Below are 23,874 nucleotides of genomic sequence, written 5' to 3' on the forward strand. Positions count from 1 at the left end.
AGCAGTTTTGACTCTTTCACAATTTGACTGTTTCTTTTTTCCCCATTTAAACTAATGTCATTCATTCTCAGCTATTTTGACTTTTCTCTAGCCCTTGCTCAGCAGTGTTTTTAAAAATGAAATAATATGAAAACAAGATTTCCCTGTAGCCTGCTGGACAGACTAGATCTTTGGGGTGAATAGGGAGCTTCTCAGGATGTTCCTGCGTATTACCACCATGATCCATACAGAGGCGACGAGTCATTAGGGTCAGGTGTGGCTGTGCCCGACCTGGTGGCACCAGAAAGGACTTCAGGCAAAGTATGTTATTCAATCTTTAAGATTATCTGCACTGTTTTATTGTCTGAATTTAGCTTTCTGCTAAATTGTAAAGAATTTGTTTGTCAGGATTTCAGTCAAGGGTTATTGGTCTCTGTCTTGTCGCTTCAGAATGTGTTCTCCTGATCCAACCTGGGGGCTTTTCCACCCGAAAGAACCAGGTTCTAGTTTGGGGCCAGGGCCAGATTTAGCACCAGTTCTTTGTCTTTCCACTGCCAAAGCTCCGGCCTATCCGGGGCTAAACGGGTGCTAAGCCAGCCCCACATCGTTGCTGGCCCAGAGCGGGGCCAGACAGAGGTATCGCTAAATCTACAGTGAACACGGAGCCCCAGAATGGTTATAGAGAACAAAATAATATTAATACGTGGGAACGAGATAATTTAATCTGCAATCGCGGAGCCGTGGCTCTCGAACTGTTGTGCTGCAGAGCTCCGGCGCTGTCACACTAAGTCACCTGCGTCAGATATATAATTTAGAAGCAGTTTTCCGTTGTCATTTTTTTCAGGCTTTTCATGGTGACGTCATTGTAACTAACTTCACTTCCAGGTCTTGTATGTCGTTATGACCGAAGGCTGAGGTCTGCATGAGGCTGGACTGCGCTCCACTATGAGACGCCCCACTATTTGAAGCCAGACTTTTGGTTCATCAGTAACGACTAAAGAAACTACAGACTACTGTAAATGAAAGCTTGGAGTTTTTAGACCTAAAATGAGCCTTTTAATGGCTTCATGTGAAAGAGAACTTTAATCAGAGTGTTTACGTAGGTTGCCATTGGAAACGGCTGTAGAGCAGCGTTCTATCATTCTACACCTCCATTCCTCCATGTTGAAGCTTTTGATTCAGACACGTCCAGAAATAAAGTCAAAGGAGCAGAAATTCTCAATGTAATGCCCAAATGTTGAAAAATAAGCCCCAAGCTCATTCACATATTATTATTAAAATTATTATTATTATCATCATCATTATTTTTCTCTATGGTCACTCCATAGGTCGCTCCAGACTAAAGTAAGACGCGTGTGAAAAAACGCAATAGAGGGACGAGGAGACTCAATGTTTTCTGGCTCTTTGGTCTGCATCCGAGGTCCAGGCCAAACCACTTTTACAGTCTTTCTCCTTGTTCCCGTATGCACGCTGCATTGTTGAAATCAATGAAGTACGACGTTTTGGAGTGACGCAATGAAGTGGCTCTCACTTGGCTCCGTTGACAATGGAAAAACAACCGTTTTTTTTGGTGGTGCTCATTTAAGAACTGGCCTTGAACTCGCTCCTGGTTCTTTTTGGTGGAAAATCCCTAGCATATGGTTACTAGAATGGACCGAGCTCCTCTCTCACCATGCAGTGTGTATTGCATTTGGAAAAATCTAAGTGTGCATGCTCAGGCTGTGGCTACATTCATTCTGCAATTTTTATATAGAGTGGGGCTTCCAGCCTGAAGCCTCACTGCAGCGTCATTTGGAAGTTCAGAGCTGATTGGCTGCAGCCAATGCAGGCACTGCTTGACAGGAACAGAGCGAGTCGTGACAAATACCAGCTCATGTGCGGCTGGAGCAAACAGTTAAGAGTCTAAATGAATGAGGGTGATAATTTACTGGAGCACAAGCGTGAAACTCTTACTTTAGGAGAGTTAAAAAGTAGAAACGTTGTGCACACACCTAATTGTGGCATTCAATGGTAAGTGAACTCTGCTGTCGCTAGACCTGAAAGAAATTCTTGCCCCACTCTGTATTTACATAAAGAAATGCCACTTGTGCCATGTGGAGTGAGCAGGAGAGCAGACCAATGGATGGAAACCTCCCAACATTGTGCTGATACTGATATAAGGTACAGGTTAACTCCTGAGGCTTCCCACAGGGGGCTGCAGCTACATGGAAGATTTGCAGGACCACAGAGAGCACTGCTACATGATGCTGTGAGGAGCTCGTTACTGTGTCTGCAGGTAAAGGAAACATTATTTCTGTGCTTTGTAAGTTGTGTATGTGAGGAGTTGTGGTTCTTGAGCATCGTTCCGTTCATGATTATGACCTGTGGTACTTGTCATTGTAACGGTGGATGGTGACACAGCCGTGGTAGGAGATGGGTCGTGGCATGGCAGCCACTCCTGTGATGATGCCGGTGGAGGGGTCGTAACACAGGATGGTGTCTGTGGCTTCGCCGTTTTCCCCTCTGCCGCCGAGGATGAAGATCTTGCCGTTGCACACGGACATGCCACAGCTCTCCTGCAGGCAGAGGAGAACAGTTGAAGACTGGATGGTCATTCAAACCAGCATTTATGCATGCATTCAGCCATTTACCTGCTTGCTGAAGGTGTGTACCACATGCATCCAGTAGTCCTCTGCAGGGTCGTAGCAGAAAATGGACTTGGTGAGACCCCCGCAAACGTAGATCAGGTTGCTGAGGGACACGGCTGTGATGCAGCGCTTTGCAATGGGGATACTTGCTCGTAGTAACCAAGTGTTTGCCTCTGGATCGTAGCACTGAACCTAGACAAGCAGTTACACACAGTGAAGTGTTACAGTGGTGAAGGAAACCTCAATACATACTTCCAAAATATCTCCCATATTGTTGGCACAAGACCTTCATCACAGACCCATAGAAGACCTTCAGCACAGGCTCACAGAAGACCTTCAAGCTGGTGAACGTATTCCGGCAGCACCATATGTTAAAGTCTGCTCCTTACTCTTAGTAAACAGGTGTAGAACTGTTATTTCTCAATTTCTGCATGTGAGGTTACATTCAGCTTGGGTATCCCAGGCGTCACACATAAACATGTACCTGTAGCAACACATGACTAACTAATGTTACACCTCTATGTTGGTTTGGATACTTTTAACAAAGCTTTATTTACAACTCGGTCTTCAGTGGTGAGAGCTATTTTACACACCAAAACATCTCTCACCAACTCACTGGGAAGTTCTTGCAGATCCTCAGGGAACGTACCATGTTTTAAAACTCTTCAGATTGAAGCAATGGGTTTGACTGGATTAGCGTTTGCCCTGCCTTCTGACTTTGATGGGCGAGTTTGATGGATAAAATAAATTCATGAAACAGTCCAACCATGACATCATTAATTAAATAGTGAAATTATTTTTTATTTTTTTTTACATAAAATGTATTGGTATTTTAATGAATTGATGACAGATTTATGTATTTAATTCCAATCTTTAACTAATTAATGACACATTTAAGAAATTATTTAATAGTGTATTTCTTAATTAAATCTTTGCATGTTTAGTCCTCCATCGTGAACTTTGCATATCTGTGATGACTGAAAACAGCTGTAAACACTGCTGCAGCCTGTTTCCCACCTTGTCTGAACAGGTCTCGTCATCTGGCCCTCCTCCAATGACAAAGAGCTTTCCAGCACAGCTGGCCACAGCTGGAGAGCTGACCGCCTCCTTCATAGGCGCCACCTCCGTCCAGCGGTTCGAGAAGGAGTCGTAACACTCCACGCTGCTCAGCCGGCTCTGCCCATCGTAACCACCCACAGCATAGACCTAAGGACACACACACACAAACACACCATTATTAAACACATGGGTGAACATCTCCAAAGTTCCGTCTCTTTTCAAAACGGGTCTAAAAGTGATATGACGCACACACACATCTGATCTTCTAATAGTACAAACAGAAGATCACGTCTGACAGACAGAAATTAACAGGTATTATCCTTTTAGTGCGGAATGTGGAATATCTGTTTGGTGGAGGAGGTGTTACGTTAATCAGTTACTATATATTAGTACCTCAGCGTTGTTTATGATTACGCCTGTTTTGAACATGTTTGAAAAGTAGGTGTCAATAAATCAATGTGCAGAGAAGTATTTCCTCGGCTGGCTCGCCAACACTTTATCACAAAACATTTTCTTTCATTATTGAGATTGTAACCGATCACCTCTCATACCATTTTGTTTTCCTTTTTCTTCTTTTCTTTGGCCAAATTTATCAAACCTATTTGCTGTAGCTGTCCGATATGCTTAACAGTGTGATAATTTCCTCCACCAACAACTCTAATTCCACATTTATGGATTGTAGATTAATGTCTTCATGGTAAACACAAACTCATGACAGTGTAAATGACAGCGTTTCAGTTTGATCGTTCCTTTATAAGCACAGTCTGAAACATGCAAAACCTACATCTGAACACTCCCGTTTGTGCATGACATCACTAATATCTGCACGTAATTCCGCATTATTCATACAGAACCTAAATAAATCAGACCCACGGTTGGTTTACATTGAACAAGACTAAAACATAAAAGCTGAGCGAGATGATTCGCTTTAACACAAACACACACGCACGCAAGCTTGCGTACACACACAGACACAAAATCAATGTGTTGTCTCATACTGATGTTTGTATTCCAGCTTATTTGCCTGAGTATGAACAATAGAGCCTGCGTCAGGACTTTGAGAACCGGTTTTTCAGGTCTAAGAGAGTGATGACGTACCGCTGCTGAACAATCCTCATTATTGTGATCCTGCTCTTGTTCCTCTGTCTGTAAACACTGACCAGGACCCCTGCAGACTGACTTCTGCAAACCTCCAGCATCATTTCCCCATTTCCCCAACTGACAATGACTCCAGCCTCACTTTTCTCTCCACACTTCTTTTTTAAGGTGTACTTACTCAATTGCTGTCAAATGTACAAATGTTGAATGCTAAATACATACAATAAGCTTTTAAATTGTTAAAACAACACAAGTAAGAATGCCGTGTAGTCAAGTATCTTTGTAACAGAAGATAATTCGAGCGTAGAAAATGCAAACATTTTGATACAGAAACAAGTTTAGAAAGGTGGTCATTGTCATTGATTCATTATAGAATTTTGCCGTGATGAAAACTTTCCCTGAGCGGGAAAACAGAAAAGTTGTTGAGTTAAAATTTTAATGAACCCCCTCCACACACACACACACACACACACACACACACAGACACACACACACACACACACACACACACACACACACACACACACACACACACACACACACACACACACACACACACACACACACACACACACACACACACACACACACACGAAAAGAAATCAAGCATGACAAAAAGTTTTGCCCTTCTGAATGTCATCAAGAAGGAAAACATTTGAAAAACAATGGTCTTACGTTTTCATTTTGGCAACAACAATTCTTCCAGAGACATCACGTGTCAGGAATAAACACAAAGCAGCTCTACTGGTTACGAGTTACTTACGAGTCAGAGCTCTTGCATTCGCCACAAAAGTATGGAGGCAAGAGCAAACACAAAGAGACAAAGAAAGAAAGAAAATGGAGAAAGCAAAAGGAGGAAAATGACGGCAGAATTACACTGGATAAGACATCTTGTGTTGTGTTTGTTAAGGGAAACTGTTTTCTGCCAAATAAAACCGTTTTTAAGATTGAAAATAGATTCTACACTTTAAAAAAATGTTGGACAGAGAGAAGAAGTTGATAAAGAAAACTTGATTAATGCTTCTTCTGGAATGAAGTCCTCTTTTTCTACACTTTCTATTTCTTACAAACTTATCTGACGGCCTTTAAATCTACTTTCCCCTCTGTTGTATCTTTGGTGTAAAAGGCTGAAGAGTCAAAGGTTTTGGTTTATCAGTTGTTGTCGATAACGGAGCCGATCACCTTCTAACCTGGATGGTTCATCGTGCCTGTTTAAAACACAGAATTTTCTTTTGCAGATCATAGAGAAGAGCAGTGAAGCAACACAAGACCGCTGTGTCGCCGTGTCATCAGCACTTAATCCTTTAAAAGCAAACTAACACATCTGAGTTCATGACAACTGCAGAGCACATGAATAAACGGTTGTGTGACACATTAAAATCAGAGTTTTATCATATGTAAATACTGTCAAAGCTTCAAACCTCTGTAATAAACGTGTCAGGTGTGTTTTCTCCTTTTCTCGTCTCGTTGTCCCAGTTTGTGCACAATCGTATTTAAACCTGTGACGCCACATTTAATCACTTAAAACAGCAGCTTTGTTATAATTAACACTATACATTGTCCGTCAGTTGACTGATTGACATGAGTGAAGAAGATTTTATAAACTCTTAAAGAAATCTAGTAAGAGAAATGCCCCACAGTCTGAAGTGATGAAACCACTTGGATCAGGAATGAAGCCTCTTCTAAGACATGTGACCTGATTCAAATACTGCATTACGATCTACGATTTTCCTATTTAGCCATATCTTTCAAATAAACGACAGAAAATGGTGTTAAGTTGTGACTATGGTGACTGTAAAAAGTCTCTGTTAGAGATTTAACCTTTAAATATATACAATAAGAATTATACAGTTGAGTTTTTGGGGTGTATGTTATAAAGGGTTAACAAGTTTTGATGATGGTTTTCAAAAGTCTCCTGAACCCTGAAATAACCTTAAAACAGCCCCAAGAGTTAAAATGTTCCACTCAAAGGTATTTGAGGGAGTACCTCATAAAGGGTTAAACAAAGTGTGAAAACACGAGGGAATTATGAAGGCGTTTTTTTAAACAATGTTTTGTGGTTGACCTATTAATGCTCCACTGACAGTGACCAGACATCAGTTTGCAGGAAGAGTCTGAGGAGAGGAGGCGGGCGCTGATCACTTTTAAAGAGACCTTGCAGAGTTTCAATCCTCACCAGCTCGAGGCACTTTTCACATGTGCTCGATGCTGCTGCCACGTACCTAACACTGACTTCAGATGTGTGGCTGTCACCTTGGCACTGAGCCAAACATGTTTCTTAAGTCTCACGAGCTGCTGAACAACCTCACTTGGGCTACTTTTACGACCACGATGAAGGCAACTGAATGATAAAGTGTTTCCTGAGGAGAGGAGAGAAAAAGAGGCCAAGTGGCTTCAGCTCAGGGAAATAACACAGAGTAAGACAGAGAGAGAGGCTGATACAACATGATAGGTGAGAACAGCCGTCACCACATGTAGCCATAGCAGGGGGAGGAAAACAAGCACTGACCTATTTTAGAGTACACTGTGTGTAAGCGAGACCAACAGGATATCATACACAGCAGGATACCAACGTGTGTGTGTGTGTGTGTGTGTGTGTGTGTGTGTGTGTGTGTGTTGTAACTGTCCATTATAGAGGTTTAAACTCAGAGAATTACAGCTCAGAGTACCTGGATGAGAGTCAGGTCTGCACACGTACAGGTGTGTTTGCTCTCTAAACAAGCCTGTGATTCTCTGAATATGCAAATTATTGGAAAAGACGCATTCAATCTTTGCACAGAATGCCTGACAGTGCGTGCGTGCTTATTATGAAGGCTTGTTTACAACCGAAGTATCAGCGCTGTTCTCCCAAAAGGGAAATTACAGAGTGAAAGAGGAAATGACAGACCAAAGAGGAGGAGGAGGAGGAGGAGGAGGAGGAGGAGGAGGAGGAGGGGAGCTGAGATCTGAGGGGAAAACACAGCAGAGATACACACATTTTCAATGGATAACATAAAACAAGTCAAATACAGTCTGAGATAAGACTGTGACTGTACGGGACAGTCCGAGGAAGTGTGTTCCTGATGAGATCCAAACAAATACAGCACAGATCTCCTCTGGTATTTACACATACAATTTAAGAAATTCGACTCAAATCTAATCATCAGAAACAGTAATGACAGAAGTATTGAGCATTTCAGCAGAAACACAAAAAGTAAATGAGTTCCTACACATGTACTGTAAGCATTCCTGATTTCATAGTCTGCTGTGTAACGCAGTGGCGGTTGGCCAATAAACCGCTCCTGGCTCAGTGATTTGGCTTAAAGTCCGTTCTGGTTTGTTCTCGCGTGTTTCTACAAGATGTTGAGATGAAAACAACAAGCAGTGAGTCTCTGTCACCTCTCTTCTAATTTACCATTTGAAAGGAGAAATGGGTCTGAAAAGCTGCAGGTCAAGTCCAGCGTTCTCCATTCTAGTTATTTTTAAATACACACAAACAGAAATGTGTTGAGAATTTATCAAATGTGTCCAGGTTTGTTAGATATGCTCATATTTATTATTGACTGATAATCTAAGAGCTTAAAAAAATTACAGTTTATTTTACAATTCTGTTTTTGAGAGCTCTTTCAAAGCATTGAAAGATGGATTAATGTGTTGTTTGAAAATATACCTGATATACCTTTTTTTTTTGTTTACACTAAACTCAGACCAACTGTCATTTCCAGTAAACCAGCCCCAAAACATTCATTTTCTAAAAGGGACAAATGAAGCTTCTGCTTGTGTTTGTTTAGAAGTATGTTAATAATATAGTGATCTTAAGAAGTGCTCTCTATTCACTCGCTGTTTAAAAATACAATAACTTTCACCACTGACGCCTCTCTCAACCTAAAAAAGGCAACGTTGTTGGAATGTGGTTTATAAACGCACTGTATTTAATTTAAGTTAACATTGGCTGAAATTGAATAATAATGAAGAGCCTCACCTAAGACATTTATCACCAGCCGCCACTGGTGTAATGGTAGATAAATGCAGGAGCTGGAAGACCATAAGCAATATAATAAACCTTAAGACTTATTATAGTACATGATGGTGGCGCAAAATAGGCAATTTTTCAGTTTCTGATACTATTTTAAGATCATTCTATCTAAATTCTGTTCTCTTTCATTCTTTATAGTTGTGTTTACTTGTTTTTACCTTTTACCTTTAATTACTGATTTTTACAGACAGTGTTACTGTAGGAAGCATTGCTGCTCTGGAAAGTAGATCAAATGCACACGTGTGTTTTTCACATGATAAGGCAACACACGCACGCACGCACGCACATACGCACACACACAAACACACGTTACAGAAACGGTGTGAAAACGTAAAACCAGGACCAGGATGTTTGCTCCTGAGCCGAGAAGAAGATCTCCACCCTGAGCAGTGACTCAAAGAGCAAATATAGCTGTGCTTCAGGCGTTTTCAATTAGTCACTTGTAATGTTTTTTCCATTGTTGTCATGCTTCTATTCAAATGTTCACACGATCGCTGGTTTGTGTTTGTGACTGATGTTAAACTGTGATTGATTAATGCAACATTAATGACAAATAATACAGTTTTAATACAGATAATTCAGAGATAATTCATGAGCAACGTGTGTTACCAGTACTCAAAGTTTTCCATTTAGGTGTCAACAACTTGAATCGTTCAGGCCCAGAAAACGTTCATAAAAACAAATATACAGCTAACAAGAAAGGTCAGATAGTTCAAACCAACATTTAGCTGTGACACTGCAAACAAATACTTTATTTTAAACATTTTTGGTTGAAAAATTAGAACTGGGACAGTTGACAAACCAAAACAGAAGAAATAAACCTGTAAAATGTATTTTCCATTCAGTGTCTGAAAAGTACAAACTGTTCAATCCCTACCCCTTTTAAAATGGAAAAGATTTTAAAGTATCTCGTTTGTGATATATTTACATTATATAGTATATAATTATAAATCGCATATAGGAAATTACTGGAGAAAACAGGTTTGGAAAGGAGAAAACCACCCTAAGCTTAAATTAAACACTTTACATAACTTCTTATATTGAATAAAATATACATATATATTGATTTCTTTCAGCGCTGTGTTTGAATGCTCATAAGCTGCACTGTTGACATATGAAGCACAGAGTTTCCTTCTACATCTACTCTTTAACTGAAGCTTCCTTGCCTGAGCTGAATCCAGAACCGGTGGCTATGAATGTTTCACAGGTTAGGAATATCGTGCTTTAATCTGATGCTACACATGGACAGACTTAGGATCTGTCTTTATACATAAATACATAAATATTGAGTGTACATAAAGCTAACGTGCGATTTCAGGTCAATCTGCGTCTCAGCTGTGTATGGACACTTTGAGAGTATATGATTTATCAGAGAGGCATGTGATGCCTGATACCGGCTGCTGGGAGGAAGCTCAGTCTTTTACTTGGAAGTGTGAGGTGCTGGCACACATCCATTAAACTCTGGATGCTCTCAAACGAGAATGTCCACCTGCTCTCTATGAAAGAGTGTAAATAGTAACAGCTCAGTGGCCGGGATTAGTGATCAGTTTACATGCAGACAGTAACTCACTTAAATGTCATCAGCAAACTGGAGCCAGATCTTTGCTTTTACATACAGGTAACAGAACACATTCTGTGTAAAACCTCCACCAGAAGGAAATATTTGTGTCGTGTGACGGCTCTTATTCAGGAAGAGAATTTTCAAGTGTATGAGTAAGTCTGATGTTGTGTTGTTTTGGTGTCATGGATAAAATCTAAAGTCCTGAGACGTCCCTGCTTACCTTTCCCAGCAGGACACCCATCTTGTGTCGCCAGCGGCCTTTGTTGAGAGAAGCAACTCTGATCCATAGGTTGAGCTGCGAGTTGTACATCCACACATCTCTGCTGTTGATACGGCCGCCTGAGGAGAAAACACACAGGGACTGATACTTCAGAAACACTCAACAATGAATAAATACTAGGAAAACACTATTAGTACTGGTGTTTTATTGCTGATGATTCTCATATGGCTTTTAAAGTGGACAGGAAGCCGTTTAAGTTTATGTGAACTTTCTTCTTCTAACTGGGCGAAGGTTGAAACTCCAATCTGACTTTGACCTGTGCACAGTCCTGTTGAGTTTACTGGGAAAACAAAAGACAGCCGCATGCAAACAACTTTTTAAGATGTGTGCACAGGTGCCGAATAACCATTTATTTCTGAATTTTAAAAAAAACACACACAAAAATGGAAGATCAAGCAGAGTTACATCGTGAGAGGTATTAGTCGCTAATACTGTACAAACACTTTCCTCACGTGCTCTCTGAACAACAGCAGTCAGTTACCTGGGTTACTGTGCGACCCACACGCACATTTTTAACAAGCCCTAACATGCCCCCCCCCCCCCCCCCCCGACACACACACACCTATAGAATTACTCTTATCTAACCATGAAAACATCAAACCTGAAGCTAATCCCAACTACAGTTCAATTTCTAAATAACTAGTTTTTGTGATTGTTTTAAACTAAAAACTAATCAATAAAAAGATTTTCCTACACACACACACGCACACGCACACGCACACACCCACACACACACCCACACACAAGCACAAAAACATATTGTATCATAGGTGAGAGCAGCAAGTGACGCAAATAAACCAAAGGTTCACCAACAATGTTATTTCACACAGGGACTTTAATTGATCACATGTTGGTGATGTCAGTCATTAAAAAAATCAGATGATGAATATTCACAGAACATTTGTGTCTTCAACTAAATCATATGAGAGAGTTTCATCCCCTAAAACGCTCTATGATGTTCTCAGGGGTGTTTTCTATGGGTTGTCATGTGGAGTAAATTAAAAGGTAAGCTGCTTAACCTAACTATTATAGAATCAGAGTGTAAACTCTCTGAAATACAGGTATGAGAATATATTAGAGTCATGAAATAACATCAATCCAATCCAAACTGCTGAGAGGAATGAATGCTCAGTCATGTTGAAATACACGGCAGCACACAGACACAAAGACGACGGTGGCAGCTTGTGTGTGGTTAATAAGCTGCTGGAGAGAGAGAGAGCCAGACAGTCTGCTGCCCCCGAGGTTTGTTGTTGAAGATTTGCATGTCAGAAGCATGTTGAGGGCGCACGCACTACTTCAAAGACAGTCTTGTTAAAAAGCAGAGCTTCTTTGAGGAGGGGGCCTTTTCACTCCCACTGGAGCTGGTGGTGCAGATAGACAAGGTAATAACTATTGTTAAGTAAGAACAACGCGAAACACTGGGAGGACCCAACAAAAATTCATGCTACAGTTTTCTGACAGTTTTACTACGAACTCCAATTACCTTGTTCAGTGTTGTAAAATTCTCTTGTACAAGGTGGCAACTCCTGAACATGACCTAAAATCTTCTGTCATGCAACAGCAGCTTTTCCTTCTCACATAAACCAAAGGTCTGCAGGCCAGAGAGCATCGTGCTACTCTGTGTGGAGTCTCCATGTTCTCCATGAGCACGCAGGTCCTCTGGATTCCAATAACATTTCAGTTAGGTTAATTATTGATCTGGTTCTCTTTATGTCAGGCATGACTCACAATGTCAGCTCCCTGCTATCTGATCTAGAAAAAAGAAGATGGATGGATGAGTTGAGCCACGTCCTATTTGGGACTTTTGCTGACTGCAGCTATGCTCAACACTGGAGGCTAAGTCGGGTACCTGAAACAGCTCCCAGAGAGTGGAGGGGCAACATATATAGACATGTGCAGGACAGTGATCCGAAGAGGGTGAGACGTTAGAAAAGTTTAAAAAAGGAGACTTGTCACATTCTAGATTGTGATCTGTTGATTCCATGGTAGTGCGTGTCAGGCAGAGTGGGGTGGGGGAAGGAGCATGTTGACTCATTCAGGCGGCGCTCGTTGGTACGTAAGGACTTGGCACAATAAAAGAACACTGCACAGTCTTGCTGACGGGTAAAAACCTTTTGGAATTCTGATCTTTTTTCTTTTTATGGTTCAACTGCTGTTTTGTACATTAATGCTGTGCAGTTTGTATAAAGTGTGTCTGAACATGAAACATCCAAGCATGCACTTCACAAAGAAAATAGACACAGTCGTCATAACTGACCTGTTTTTTTTTTTGTTTTTTTTAAATTGCATCTAGAATGCAGCATATTTGAGTCTGGCAGCTCCTTTCCCTGTGAGCTCACTAAAGTGAGTGAGGTCATTTGAATGTTGTTTTGTGAACCAGGGGAGGCTTACAGCACATTTGGTTCCAGTTAAATTACAAAAAGCAGCATTATTGCCACGAGTTGTGATGTCCACATTACCTCAGGTTCACACTGGCTTTAAACAAGAGACAACATACAGCAACAGTCTGGAGTTGAAAGCTCCGGTTACATCCTTTCCTGAAAGGAAATTCCCAAAAAAATGTGCTGAGCCAACGTGAAGGTGACGACCTGGCTGAAACGCCAATAGGAAATGAGAGAAGCGCAGAGCGGGCCAATGACGGAGACTCACAACATCGTGCCTGGAGAGTGCATCCAGATGTTGCTCTCATATTTTCCTTCATCTCAAACTGGCTGCGGATGTAAAAATAACACAGGGCCACAGCAGCCTTTACTGCCTCTCCACTATGAGAAGAGATGGAGCGAAGTAGAGGAGAAAGTATTCCTAACAATCCCAGAATAGACCGAATCACACCAGTAATCTGTGAGACAAGACTATCAAATCTCTTTACTTCTTAAGTCCTCACACACACACACACACACACACACACACACACACACACACACACACACACACACACACACACACACAGAAATGTGTTGCAAACGCTGGTAACCTCAGATGACCAGTGCTGTGCACTGATTTTGAAGGAGCATTCGCAGCAGATCTTACCTGACACCAGGATATCATTGCGGAGTGCGCAGACAGCGTACTCGGACTTGGTGAACTCGGGTAGTTTGGCCAGAGATTTCCATTCTCCTGTGACTGGATCGTAGCATTCAGTGTAGGGCAGGTTGAAGCCCCCCACCCGCTCACAGCCCCCCACCACCACAATCACCTCAGAGAAGCCGGTCGACCTGAGGACAGAGGATGAGACATGAAGACACACCTGAAGCAATTATAAAAATCACAAACAAATCAAGAAAATACCCTGGACGAAAAAGGCAGATTACAGACTTTTGTAAAACTATATTTCTGTTGGTCTTCACACTGATACAACAATAGAGGGACTTCTGATGACAGATGGTAGAAATGTGGGTAAAACCACAGAAACATTTTAATTAATCATCATAACAAGGTTTAGTTCACAATGGCAGGAGCAGAACAGAAACACACTTGGGGCTACGCTCAAATAGAATTTTCCACGCTGACAAAGCTTTCCATGCAGAAATGTGAGGACGTGTTGGTGTTTTACAAAAGAATATTGAGTTTGAATTTAAACTGTGACACTATGACACAACAGAAACGTACTCCGGGCTCCACTCAAGCTCTGTTTTCATAATCTCAAGGTTTTCCTTCATTATTTCGTGAAGCAAACAAGAGATATGACCACATTTTCTGTGGAGGAGCTAATGAACTGCAGCTTTTGTCTTATTGTACAAGGTATTCCATCCAGATACTTTTAATAAACTATACAAGCAAATATTCAGCTCTGCAGGGTGGCGCAGTGGTTAGTGCTCTTGTCTGGGTTCAAATCCAGCCCGAGGCCTTTCTGTGTGGAGTTGGCATGTTCTCCCTGAGTGTGCGTGAGTTTCCTCTGGGTACTCCGGTTTCCTCCCACATTCCCCAAAACATGCACTCCCCCCCCCCCCCCCCCCCCCCCCCCAGCTCTGTGCAGCTGCTACCGATGGGTCAATCGGTATTAATTTCCCCTTGGGGATTAATACAGTGCTATAAAATAAAAATAAAATAAAAAAATGTAATCTTGCATTTATCCCTGTTTACCTCGTGTATATGCAGAACTTTTGAATAGTTTTAGGTACGGGCTTACATGCAAGCGTCTTCCCCTGAGAAGACAGGCAAACCTGGGAATCAGGCATGTGATTTGAGCAAGAAAAGGTTTGGCTCTCGGCGCAAATGGAGTCAACAGTGTGGAGAACAGCTGCCTGATTGGCTCACTGATATGAACAGATCTGCCTGGATACAGACAATACCCACGAAGCACATGGTGCACAGCCATGCCACAGCCACTGCTCCTACTTTAACCCTCTCATCAGGTCCTAGAACTAAAGCAGCTGCTCTGCTTGTTAGTCACACAGCAGAGCACCCTCTGGGTTTTTTCATGAGGTTTCTCTCAGCACCGGCTTTTGTCCTTTATTTCCACACACACACACACACACACACACACACACACACACACACACACACACACACACACACACACACACACACACACACACACACACACACACACACACACACACACACACACACACACACACACACACACACACACACACACACAGAGAGATAAATAAGAACGATGTGAGCACTTCCAGGGAAACCTAAACACACGGAGATGAGTTTGAGTGCAGGTACGACAACAAGACTCAACATTTCAAGATTGCACATTCTTGCATCACATGTTTTTTTTTCCTTTTCAGCAACGCAGTCTGTGTACGAACTTGTTTTTCCTCCATCATTATCATTTCCAGTTCAAAATGGGGCTACAAAACAAAGCGTAGTCAATGACACACTTGTCTGCTTGGCACAATAACGCTCCCTGTCTCACTCACGCACATGCTCACACAACAATAACACAGCAGAGTGCACCCGGTTCAGACACAAACTGTAACCTCCAGCTATCCCGGAGGATCAGCAGAGTCTGACTGCGAGCCAAGGTGTTGGACTTCTTTACAATGATATCTGTCATCACTGACGACTAAGTATTTTAATCAAACAATGCACAAAGAAAATGAGAGTCTACTTTTAATGCGTCATGGCAGTAAATACACTCTAAGCCAGCGGTTTTCAAAGTGTACGGCGGGCTTCCTGTGGGGGGCGTCACAGAGCTTCACTGCAGCAGGAAAAATCTATGTGAACTGAATATCTGGAGGATAAACTATTAATCACTTAATCAAAACACACTATGTTATTGTAAGTGTCAGATTAATTAAAGTTATGCAAATCCAGATGTTACAACAGCAGTAGACTTCCCAGATATTTAAAAGCATCTAAAACAGGAAGAGTTATGCCTTTAATAGCATTTTAATCTAAAAATAAACAATTTCTTCATGTAACAACATGTGAGACAAAGCCTGTGCAATGTGAGCTGCGAAGGGACTCATCAAATGGTAGATTCCTCTCACATGAAAAGTTTCTGTTTCACTCACCTGCGTGGTCGAGTTCTGGGAGACATCATCTCGTTTCCGAGCACATGGTAACGCCGGGCCTCATGGAGCAGCTGGTAGCATTCGGGGGCGTTCTGGATCAGCTGGTCTCCCTCAACCGTCTGAACAAAGTAGTTGGGGTGCAGCAGGGGCAAGCGGACGTGCTGCAGGAGTGCCTTCAGAATGGGCCTCCTGTGCTCCACACCGTGGTACACCCATCGCATCACGGCCTCAAACACCACCTCCTCCTTACCGATGGACAGTTCGTCACTGTTGATGTATTCTTCCAGCTCCTCTGTACGCAGGTCCAGGAACTCCTCGTGTTGAGCCACTTCTGAGAAGTTCGCCAGGGCGTAACTGCGGCAGCGGCTGGCCAGCTGCTTTAGAGAATGAGCGTCGGCAAAGCGCTGGATGCCCAGGCAGTTGCAGGGGTCCAGCTGGTCCTCCAGGAACTTGGCACACGCGTCACGCAGTGTGCTGATCTGGAAGAGGCTGGAGGTCTCGAACAGAAACTGGACATTCTCAGTGGTGATCTTGGCCTTGCCGGTGTAAACGTAGGTGAGGAAGGAGTCCATCGCCTCGGCCAGGATGCCATTGATCTCAACCAGCATCTCTCGGCTCTCACGATGGTCATTGCAGAACATGGCTCTGAAATAGGAGGAACAGGCGGACAGCACCATGCGGTGGCAGGGGAACTCTCGACCTTGTACACTAATGACAACGTCTGTGAAAAGGCGACAGTCGCGGAACTCATTGAAGACCTGCAGGATGCCGTCAGAGTGTGAGGAGCCGGAGCAGAAGTCCAAGACGTCCTGGCAAGCCAGAGTTTTGGACTCCACCTCAAACACCTGAGGAGAGCACAACATGAATTGACGACTTTAAGGAGATGGCATATAATGTACGGTGTGGAGATGGGTTTGTTTGCTGCACCTTGCGTTTGACAGCTGGTGAGTCTCTGATCCCAGAGTCCTCCCTGTTCATCCTTCTACCAAGAATCAACACCATGGCTGCCACCTTCTTGAAACTTCCAAATGACCTGAAGATGGAAAGGAAATGATACCATAACATTAGAAATGTTCCTCAAAAACCTGACTTCATAATATCATCATCATGGTGGGAGGGGAGGATAGTACAAATTGAGAACATTCACAACAAAGCAAAGTTGTACAGAGGGAGAAAACATGTGCAAACGGGTTTCTTAAAACCCATGGGGTCCAGTGATTGGCCTTAAATCATCACAGATTGAGAAAACAACTGTGAGCTGAATCTGCGTGCCACTTCCTCCTGGCAGATCATCAGTACCTACCAGGAAACAGTTGTAGCCTGTGGCTCAATGGCGCTCAAGAGGGGAAAGATGACAAAGAGACAGAGGCGGGACTGAGGTTGAGCAACGGTTTGAAGGCCAGCCTACATGTCAGTCAGGTTTGTTTTGAAAGAGAATGGGGGCAGGGATACTATCTGACAAATCCAAAGTCAGGGCTCCTGATAACCTCAAGGAACAGTTTTCTATATTTTTTTTTTTAAACACTTATCTCCTAAAAACAAAACAAAATGCAACTTCTACCAAAACACAAAACATGTATGCATGAAATACATCTGCAGGGATGAACACGGAGACAATGGGAATAATGAAAACATGAGGACTCCTGGCAACGGTGTTAAAGTTGCCAGGAAGTCTGCCCTGAGTTGATCTATCTCTGGTTATTTTTAACTCAACACATCCACGTGTGTTGGAACGAAGAAGTCCTGTAGAGCAGAGGACAGCTTGCTTTCTCCATATGACGGAGACACATTTACTGCAAGACGAACAGCTCAAACAAACAATTATACTTCTAATTTTCTCATCTTAAGCAAATACAGCTAATCAAATAAACATTAGAAAACGTACTCTTTATAAAAGCAGGCAGCTTACTGTTGGCAAATGTCGAAACAACAAAAAATGGAAATGTAAGTACTTCACACTTTCAATACTTTATTAGTTACATGGAACAAACTAAGACAAAACAAAAAACAAACACATGAAGCATAAAAGAGGCCAAATACTCATGAGTTTTCGCTCCGGTTCAATAACAAAGGATTTTTGCATCGTGTCGACCGCTGACCTTTAGATAAGCTTTTAAAAAAAAAAAAAAAACTCAGAAAAAAATAGACAAAACTCCAGCTTGACTTTACCAAATTCACACCAAAGACTTAAAGAATCAAATAAAACTAAAATAGATCACTGTCATATCGACAATAACAAAGACAGACCTGGTGCAGAAGTTTCCAGATGGAGTTTCCTCTTCAAGTGAGTAACAAAACAAAACACAAAAAACTCAAAATAAGTCTGTGTCCTAAGAAAAAAAAAAACAATATCTCTTATAATTTCATCCCCAGAATGGATATGAAGCGTTTTGAGAGGCTGAAACACAGTCGGTACATTTTGACTTGTTGAGAAAACAAAGACCTCCAAGTATCTGCAGACTGTAAACACAGAGTCCATTTATAGCTGTCAGTGGGCTGCCCGTCACCCCGCTGCATCTTGGGTAATGTAGTTATACCAGCTCGCTGCAGCTCTGACTTCCTCATTCATAAAACTACAACTCCCAAGAGCCGTGGCTCTCCACGTGGCTCCTCTTTGTTTGCAAACAAACTTTTAGCCGAAGAAAAAGTTCACGACTCTTTTCATAAAACGCGCGAAATACCAACCTTTTTGACGTTTCTTTAACTTACTTGTCGCTAAAGAGTTATCACAACGCTGTTTTTTAAAGATGGGTCGTAAAAAACGTCACAAATGCGTATTAAGATACGTAAATATTACAGCGGCATGGTCGTGTTCATAGATGTATAATAAAAAGTGCAATGTGAGCATGTGTGTCTGTATCAGAGACAAAAGTGGATAAAACGCAGCTTTATTTTGCCCGTGAGGAGGAAGGAGGCGCCTGGTTTGAACAAAGGATGTCACAACTTCCTCACCAGGTTGCAAAATATTTCCCAGAGCTCCCACTTTGTTCTCAGAAAGCCCACCGCAAGTCTCGAGACACGTGCTTCATTTAAAGACAGCACCACGTGAACAATATACCTGAGTGATTACAACACACACTGGGACCTACACACCGACACACGCAAAACTTCATAACTTGTTATCGGGCACTCACTTATTTAATTTAACTATTACATTTGTAAACAAGGCTTTTTAGAAGTCATAAACGTAGCAAATTAACATAAATGTCTTGACTCTCGATAAATGAATGATTTATAATATATTTTATATATTTATAATTTTTCCCCTCACTGAATATCTTATTACACATTGGTATTGTCTAAAGATGGATCGCAGCAACGTTTTGTAAACCTGCAGACAAATGTGTCACTTGATTTATGTCTATTCTGAATCTTCATGTAGCATTAATCCAGTGACGCTCACTTCAAGTAAGATGAACTTTTCCAAAAGCAATGTGGCCTTGTCATTATATGAAATATTTAAAACAGCAGTGTTTTTCTTTAATTTAACAAATTAATTACTAATTCCAGGACCTCTTCCAATGTGTAACACTACTATATTTTAGTATTTCCCATGGTTGTTATTAGCTAATTGTTCTTAGTTGGAAAGCAGCAGAAAGAAATGAGAAACGTACCTAATATGGTCACTTTATCATTGAAGGGTTAGTGGTACACATGTTGTGATGCAGGTATAGCAAGGTTGCTTTTGTCTCTACGATCAGCAGTAATGTACATAATAATTTGAACGGTTGATAGTACAATTCAAAACCCGCCTGAATGAGTGATAATACTGCACGCAGGCTTGTTTTGACTCTAGATACCTACAATTCTAGTACTTTAAACCATGCAATCAGAGAAGACCTCACAGAAGATAGACATTGTCCGTGTTAAAGTAGACTACAAACATTTTTGTGTAAAGTAGGTAAATGAGTGTAATAATGCATCATGGTACAAATCACCATCAGAGATTTGTAGTTACAATAGAATTAACAAACAACCTTAAGTGCAGTATTTTTTCATGGATCTATGCACAGTACACACAGGCAGACAGTGAGTGTTTCTTTTTCTTTCTTTTTTTACAATCTAAAAGACACTCACACTTCCAGGCCACATGTTTTAACACTAAGCAAACACCCCTGCTGTAGAGTTAGCTGCAGGAAGAAGCAGAGCTCAGAGGACAGACAGATGAGTCCCTCTACCGTTCGGCTGGCGAACCTGTTGCAAACAATGCAGCAGAAACATGTCAGTGCAGCCATGCTGCCTCAACACCACTCATGTACAGCTATCAAGTCCAAGTTAATGATCTATCTACACATCCATTTTGAAACAATGCAAACAGAGTTAAGTGCTTTGGTCATTGGTTATTAAAGCAGATCACAATGTCCTGCTTTTTTCTTCTTTGGAGTGTACAAATTGTGAAAAAAACAAGGCCTCCACACAGGTGGGTGAGCATCTTTATGTTTAAAGCCAGACTCAGTGGAATTTCATTCAAAATTAACAAAACAGATTAAGATGACAGATTGGATGGATGTTTCAGTGGTCATTACAAAAGCATTTCCTCAGTGTACACGTATAAAATATTTAGAACAAGAAAAAACACTGGAATACTATATGTGTGTGTGTGTGTGTGTGTGTGTGTGTGTGTGTGTGTGTGTGTAGTGTATTGTAGTGTAGAAAACAGAAGAGAGAAGCAAATCCCAATACATTTCGATTTAAATATTTAACTTCATTTTTACTGTACAAGCCATAATCAGACAAGCAATATGGACGGCAATATAAAGAAATAAAAAGAAGATTATATTTAAATCCAATTAGAAAGAATTAAAAGGAAGGAAATGAAAGGGTATTCAATTCAATTCAATTCAATTCAATTCAATTCAATTCAATTCAATTCAATTCAATTCAATTCAATTCAATTCAGAGAACACAACCTAAAGACAAGTCTGATAGATCAGGAAGAGTTTATTTAATACTTAAGACACTAATTTCACCTTCTTTCATTGTCTATAATGACACATTTGACAAAGAGGAAGGTACTCTTTTTGCTAACGTCTTCATTTCTTTCTTATTTTTTCAAACTAATTGCAGTCACAGGGCACATGAAAATACTTTATATAGGATTTCAATATTTTTTTAGAAGATGAATGAAGTATTTCTGTTCAAGTCTATATTCTATTACAGAAACATGCTTCAAATTCCTGAGACATTTACATCCACATGGATGTTTTATGTCCCTCTCACTTGGAAAAACACGTGACTTCCAAGTTAGTGCACAATTTCACATTATTGTTGCTTTCATTGGGCAAACTACAAAAAAAAACACTTATATTTTTAATAACTTCCATAAAACAAACGATGGGCTTGTTTATCAGGCTTTGTCTTAAATAGCGCTGTCACACTGGATGATATTTCTCATTTAGACACGTGTGGTTTTGGTCAGTTGATGATTTTATTAAAAAACACAAAAACTGTTGTTGTTTTTTTTTTTAAATGACATGACTTTAAAAACTGTGAAATTCAACCCTTGAAATCTCCTTCAAAATGTCCCCAGAGTATGTTGTCAGTTTTGTACTAGGAGAAGATTTTATTCAGTAGTGTTTTGCTTTTGTTTTTATATTTATAAAAACTTCCATCCATCCATCCATCCATCCATCCATCCATCCATCCATCCATCCATCCATCCATCCATTCATCCATCCATCTGCTATATTGTTATCCTGTTCAGTGTAGTGGGGCACTGGAGCCAATCCCAGTATACTATGGGTGAGGCAGGCAAACCACACACAGTCACATGTATGTATATTTCTTTATTTATTTATTTATTTTGTTCCTTTCATAAAGGTGACTGCAGAATTTGTACACTAATGCAATTTACATTGTAAGCCAACACCTCCCTGATTGGAAATGGGTAGCAAGAACAAAATATTTCTCATATTTATCTGCCCCTTGCTTGAAAAATTTAAAAAAGATGGTCTGATATCACATACATTTGATTTTCAGTAGCCTACACCGTCAACACAATGATTATAGAAACAACAAAACAAACAAATCAACAAAAAGCCCAAGCAGTAAAGTTTACAAGCACAAAAACTATTGATTGTTAACATCCAGTTTACACGTACCCAGGCTTTTACAGAAACGGATATTTCCCCCTCCACGTTTACAAATAAATCTTCATTGACAGGGACCCACATATACATGTGGTTCAGAGCTACAGTGAGCATGCTAACCTATAGGGGGCAGTGTAACGAGAAGCATGAAGCCATGAAAGCCAATCAGAATCCTGGAAAAGTGATGACACAACCCAGTGTGATGGGAATATCCGCCTACCACAGTCTGAGCAACTTTGTGCTTGAAATCAAATCTTCTGCTGTGGTATTCACCTTCTGAAGTAAACACGAAATAAAACTGCAAACAGCATTAAAAGGGTCCTTGCACACCCACAGACGTTGGAACGTGGTGCCTGCTCAGTTTTGCGCACATCAGAGTGCAATAGAAATGTGGGCAAACAATATTACATGAACGTGCCAAAAATGTCAAATTTCTGAAACACTTTTGATTCCCCCCTCCCCCTCCCTGCAGCAAAACCTCAAGTCACAGTTGCTATTTAAATGACCCTGTGTCAGATTTCTCAGCGGGGCACCAGTGTGGGCCTGCAGCTCACTGCAGGACCTGTGTCTGTCAGACCCGACGGGTCAAAGTTCACAGGACCGTCGCAGACATGCTCTATGACAGAAAGTCACAATTTTCACTGAGTCATCAACACATTTTACATTCATAACACCACATTTAGTGTATTACAGTCAAGTAGTTAATGATCACACATAAAAATGTAAAACATGATCTCTCCTGTTGTCAGCGGGTGGCGCTATGTCTGTGAATGGATACTGGCAAATAGATTTGATCAGGAGAGGGATTTGATCACGCATATAAAGATATAGGCCCATTGCAGCATCTGGAGCAGAGAGAGCAGAGCAACACGTCACTTCTGTTTCATGGCAAACCATTAGATGTTCGTGGGGGTTGCCATGGCCACACCCTTTAACTTCTGCGGAAGAATTTTGAGTCTCTTTTCACTGGGAAGGACAGTTGTAGGAGAAGTACAACATCAGATTTTCACAGTTAACACCAAATGGGGGACTTCCTCTTTGGTTTAGAGTTTCAGTGTCATGATATAATTGTGTGTCCTGATGTACTTCATATCCAAACCAATCTCAAGGATGACCTCATAAAGTTTGGCCATGGCCACCCCCCTTTGGGATTATAGCTATTTTTTGATAAGTTTTCATCAGGAAGGCCTGTTGGATATACTGGCCAGATTTCAGGCCTCTGGGACTTACCTCCTAGGAGGATTGTGTTTCACGCATTTCACGCATAACGCATAATTGCAGACTTGTGGGTGTCGGTGTTGTGCTGCATATGTCTACCAAATTTCTTTGACATAGGTGAAACGTGTTAAATGTGTTGTTCAAAGGAGATGTTACATGTGGAAAACAATGTAGGGGGCGCTATGGAGCCATTTTCCCAGACACAAGCGGAATGACCATAAAATATAAAACGGTTCACCAATTCTGATGTATGTGCAGAGTTTCACAAAGGTTTAGGCTGTCAAAAATGCAGCAGTTTGCAGCAGTACCAGAAAGCAAAATGACAGCGAGCAATCAGAGATTTCTGATGTTTGCCAATCAGTTGTGAAAATTTGGTGAAAATCTGTCCTGTAGTTTTGACGTAATCCTTAAAAGATATAAAATGACATCCTGATCCACAATCAGAATCCAGATCAACTCCAAACTCTTATGGAATTT

General features: G+C 41.2%; 1 protein-coding gene across 1 annotated transcript; it reads right to left on the minus strand.

The window, feature by feature from the left end:
* Positions 1 to 829: 829 nt before the first annotated feature.
* Positions 830 to 18,547, minus strand: klhl24a (kelch-like family member 24a). The gene is made up of 8 exons (XM_080463625.1): positions 18,338 to 18,547; positions 17,018 to 17,123; positions 16,091 to 16,935; positions 13,650 to 13,834; positions 10,560 to 10,678; positions 3,624 to 3,812; positions 2,610 to 2,798; positions 830 to 2,534 (listed from the first exon to the last, which is right to left on the minus strand). Exons 2-8 carry the CDS (start codon positions 17,090 to 17,092, stop codon positions 2,334 to 2,336), a joined length of 1,803 nt encoding a protein of 600 aa, XP_080319751.1. The 5' UTR covers positions 17,093 to 17,123; positions 18,338 to 18,547; the 3' UTR covers positions 830 to 2,333.
* Positions 18,548 to 23,874: the final 5,327 nt, after the last annotated feature.

The sequence above is a fragment of the Lipophrys pholis genome, assembly GCF_963383615.2.
Source record: "Lipophrys pholis genome assembly, chromosome: 1".
Classification (NCBI taxonomy): Eukaryota; Metazoa; Chordata; class Actinopteri; order Blenniiformes; family Blenniidae; genus Lipophrys; species Lipophrys pholis.

What these genes read in the sequence shown, in the direction of transcription:
- klhl24a (XM_080463625.1), bottom strand. Translation starts at nt 17,092, where the DNA reads ATGGTGTTGATTCTTGGTAGAAGGATGAACAGGGAGGACTCTGGGATC. An exon ending in CCCAGAACTCGACCACGCAG is followed by an intron (nt 13,835 to 16,090) that starts GTGAGTGAAACA and finishes CTCTGTCCTCAG; the next exon opens with GTCGACCGGCTTCTCTGAGG. An exon ending in CAATGATATCCTGGTGTCAG is followed by an intron (nt 10,679 to 13,649) that starts GTAAGATCTGCT and finishes TTTTCTCCTCAG; the next exon opens with GCGGCCGTATCAACAGCAGA.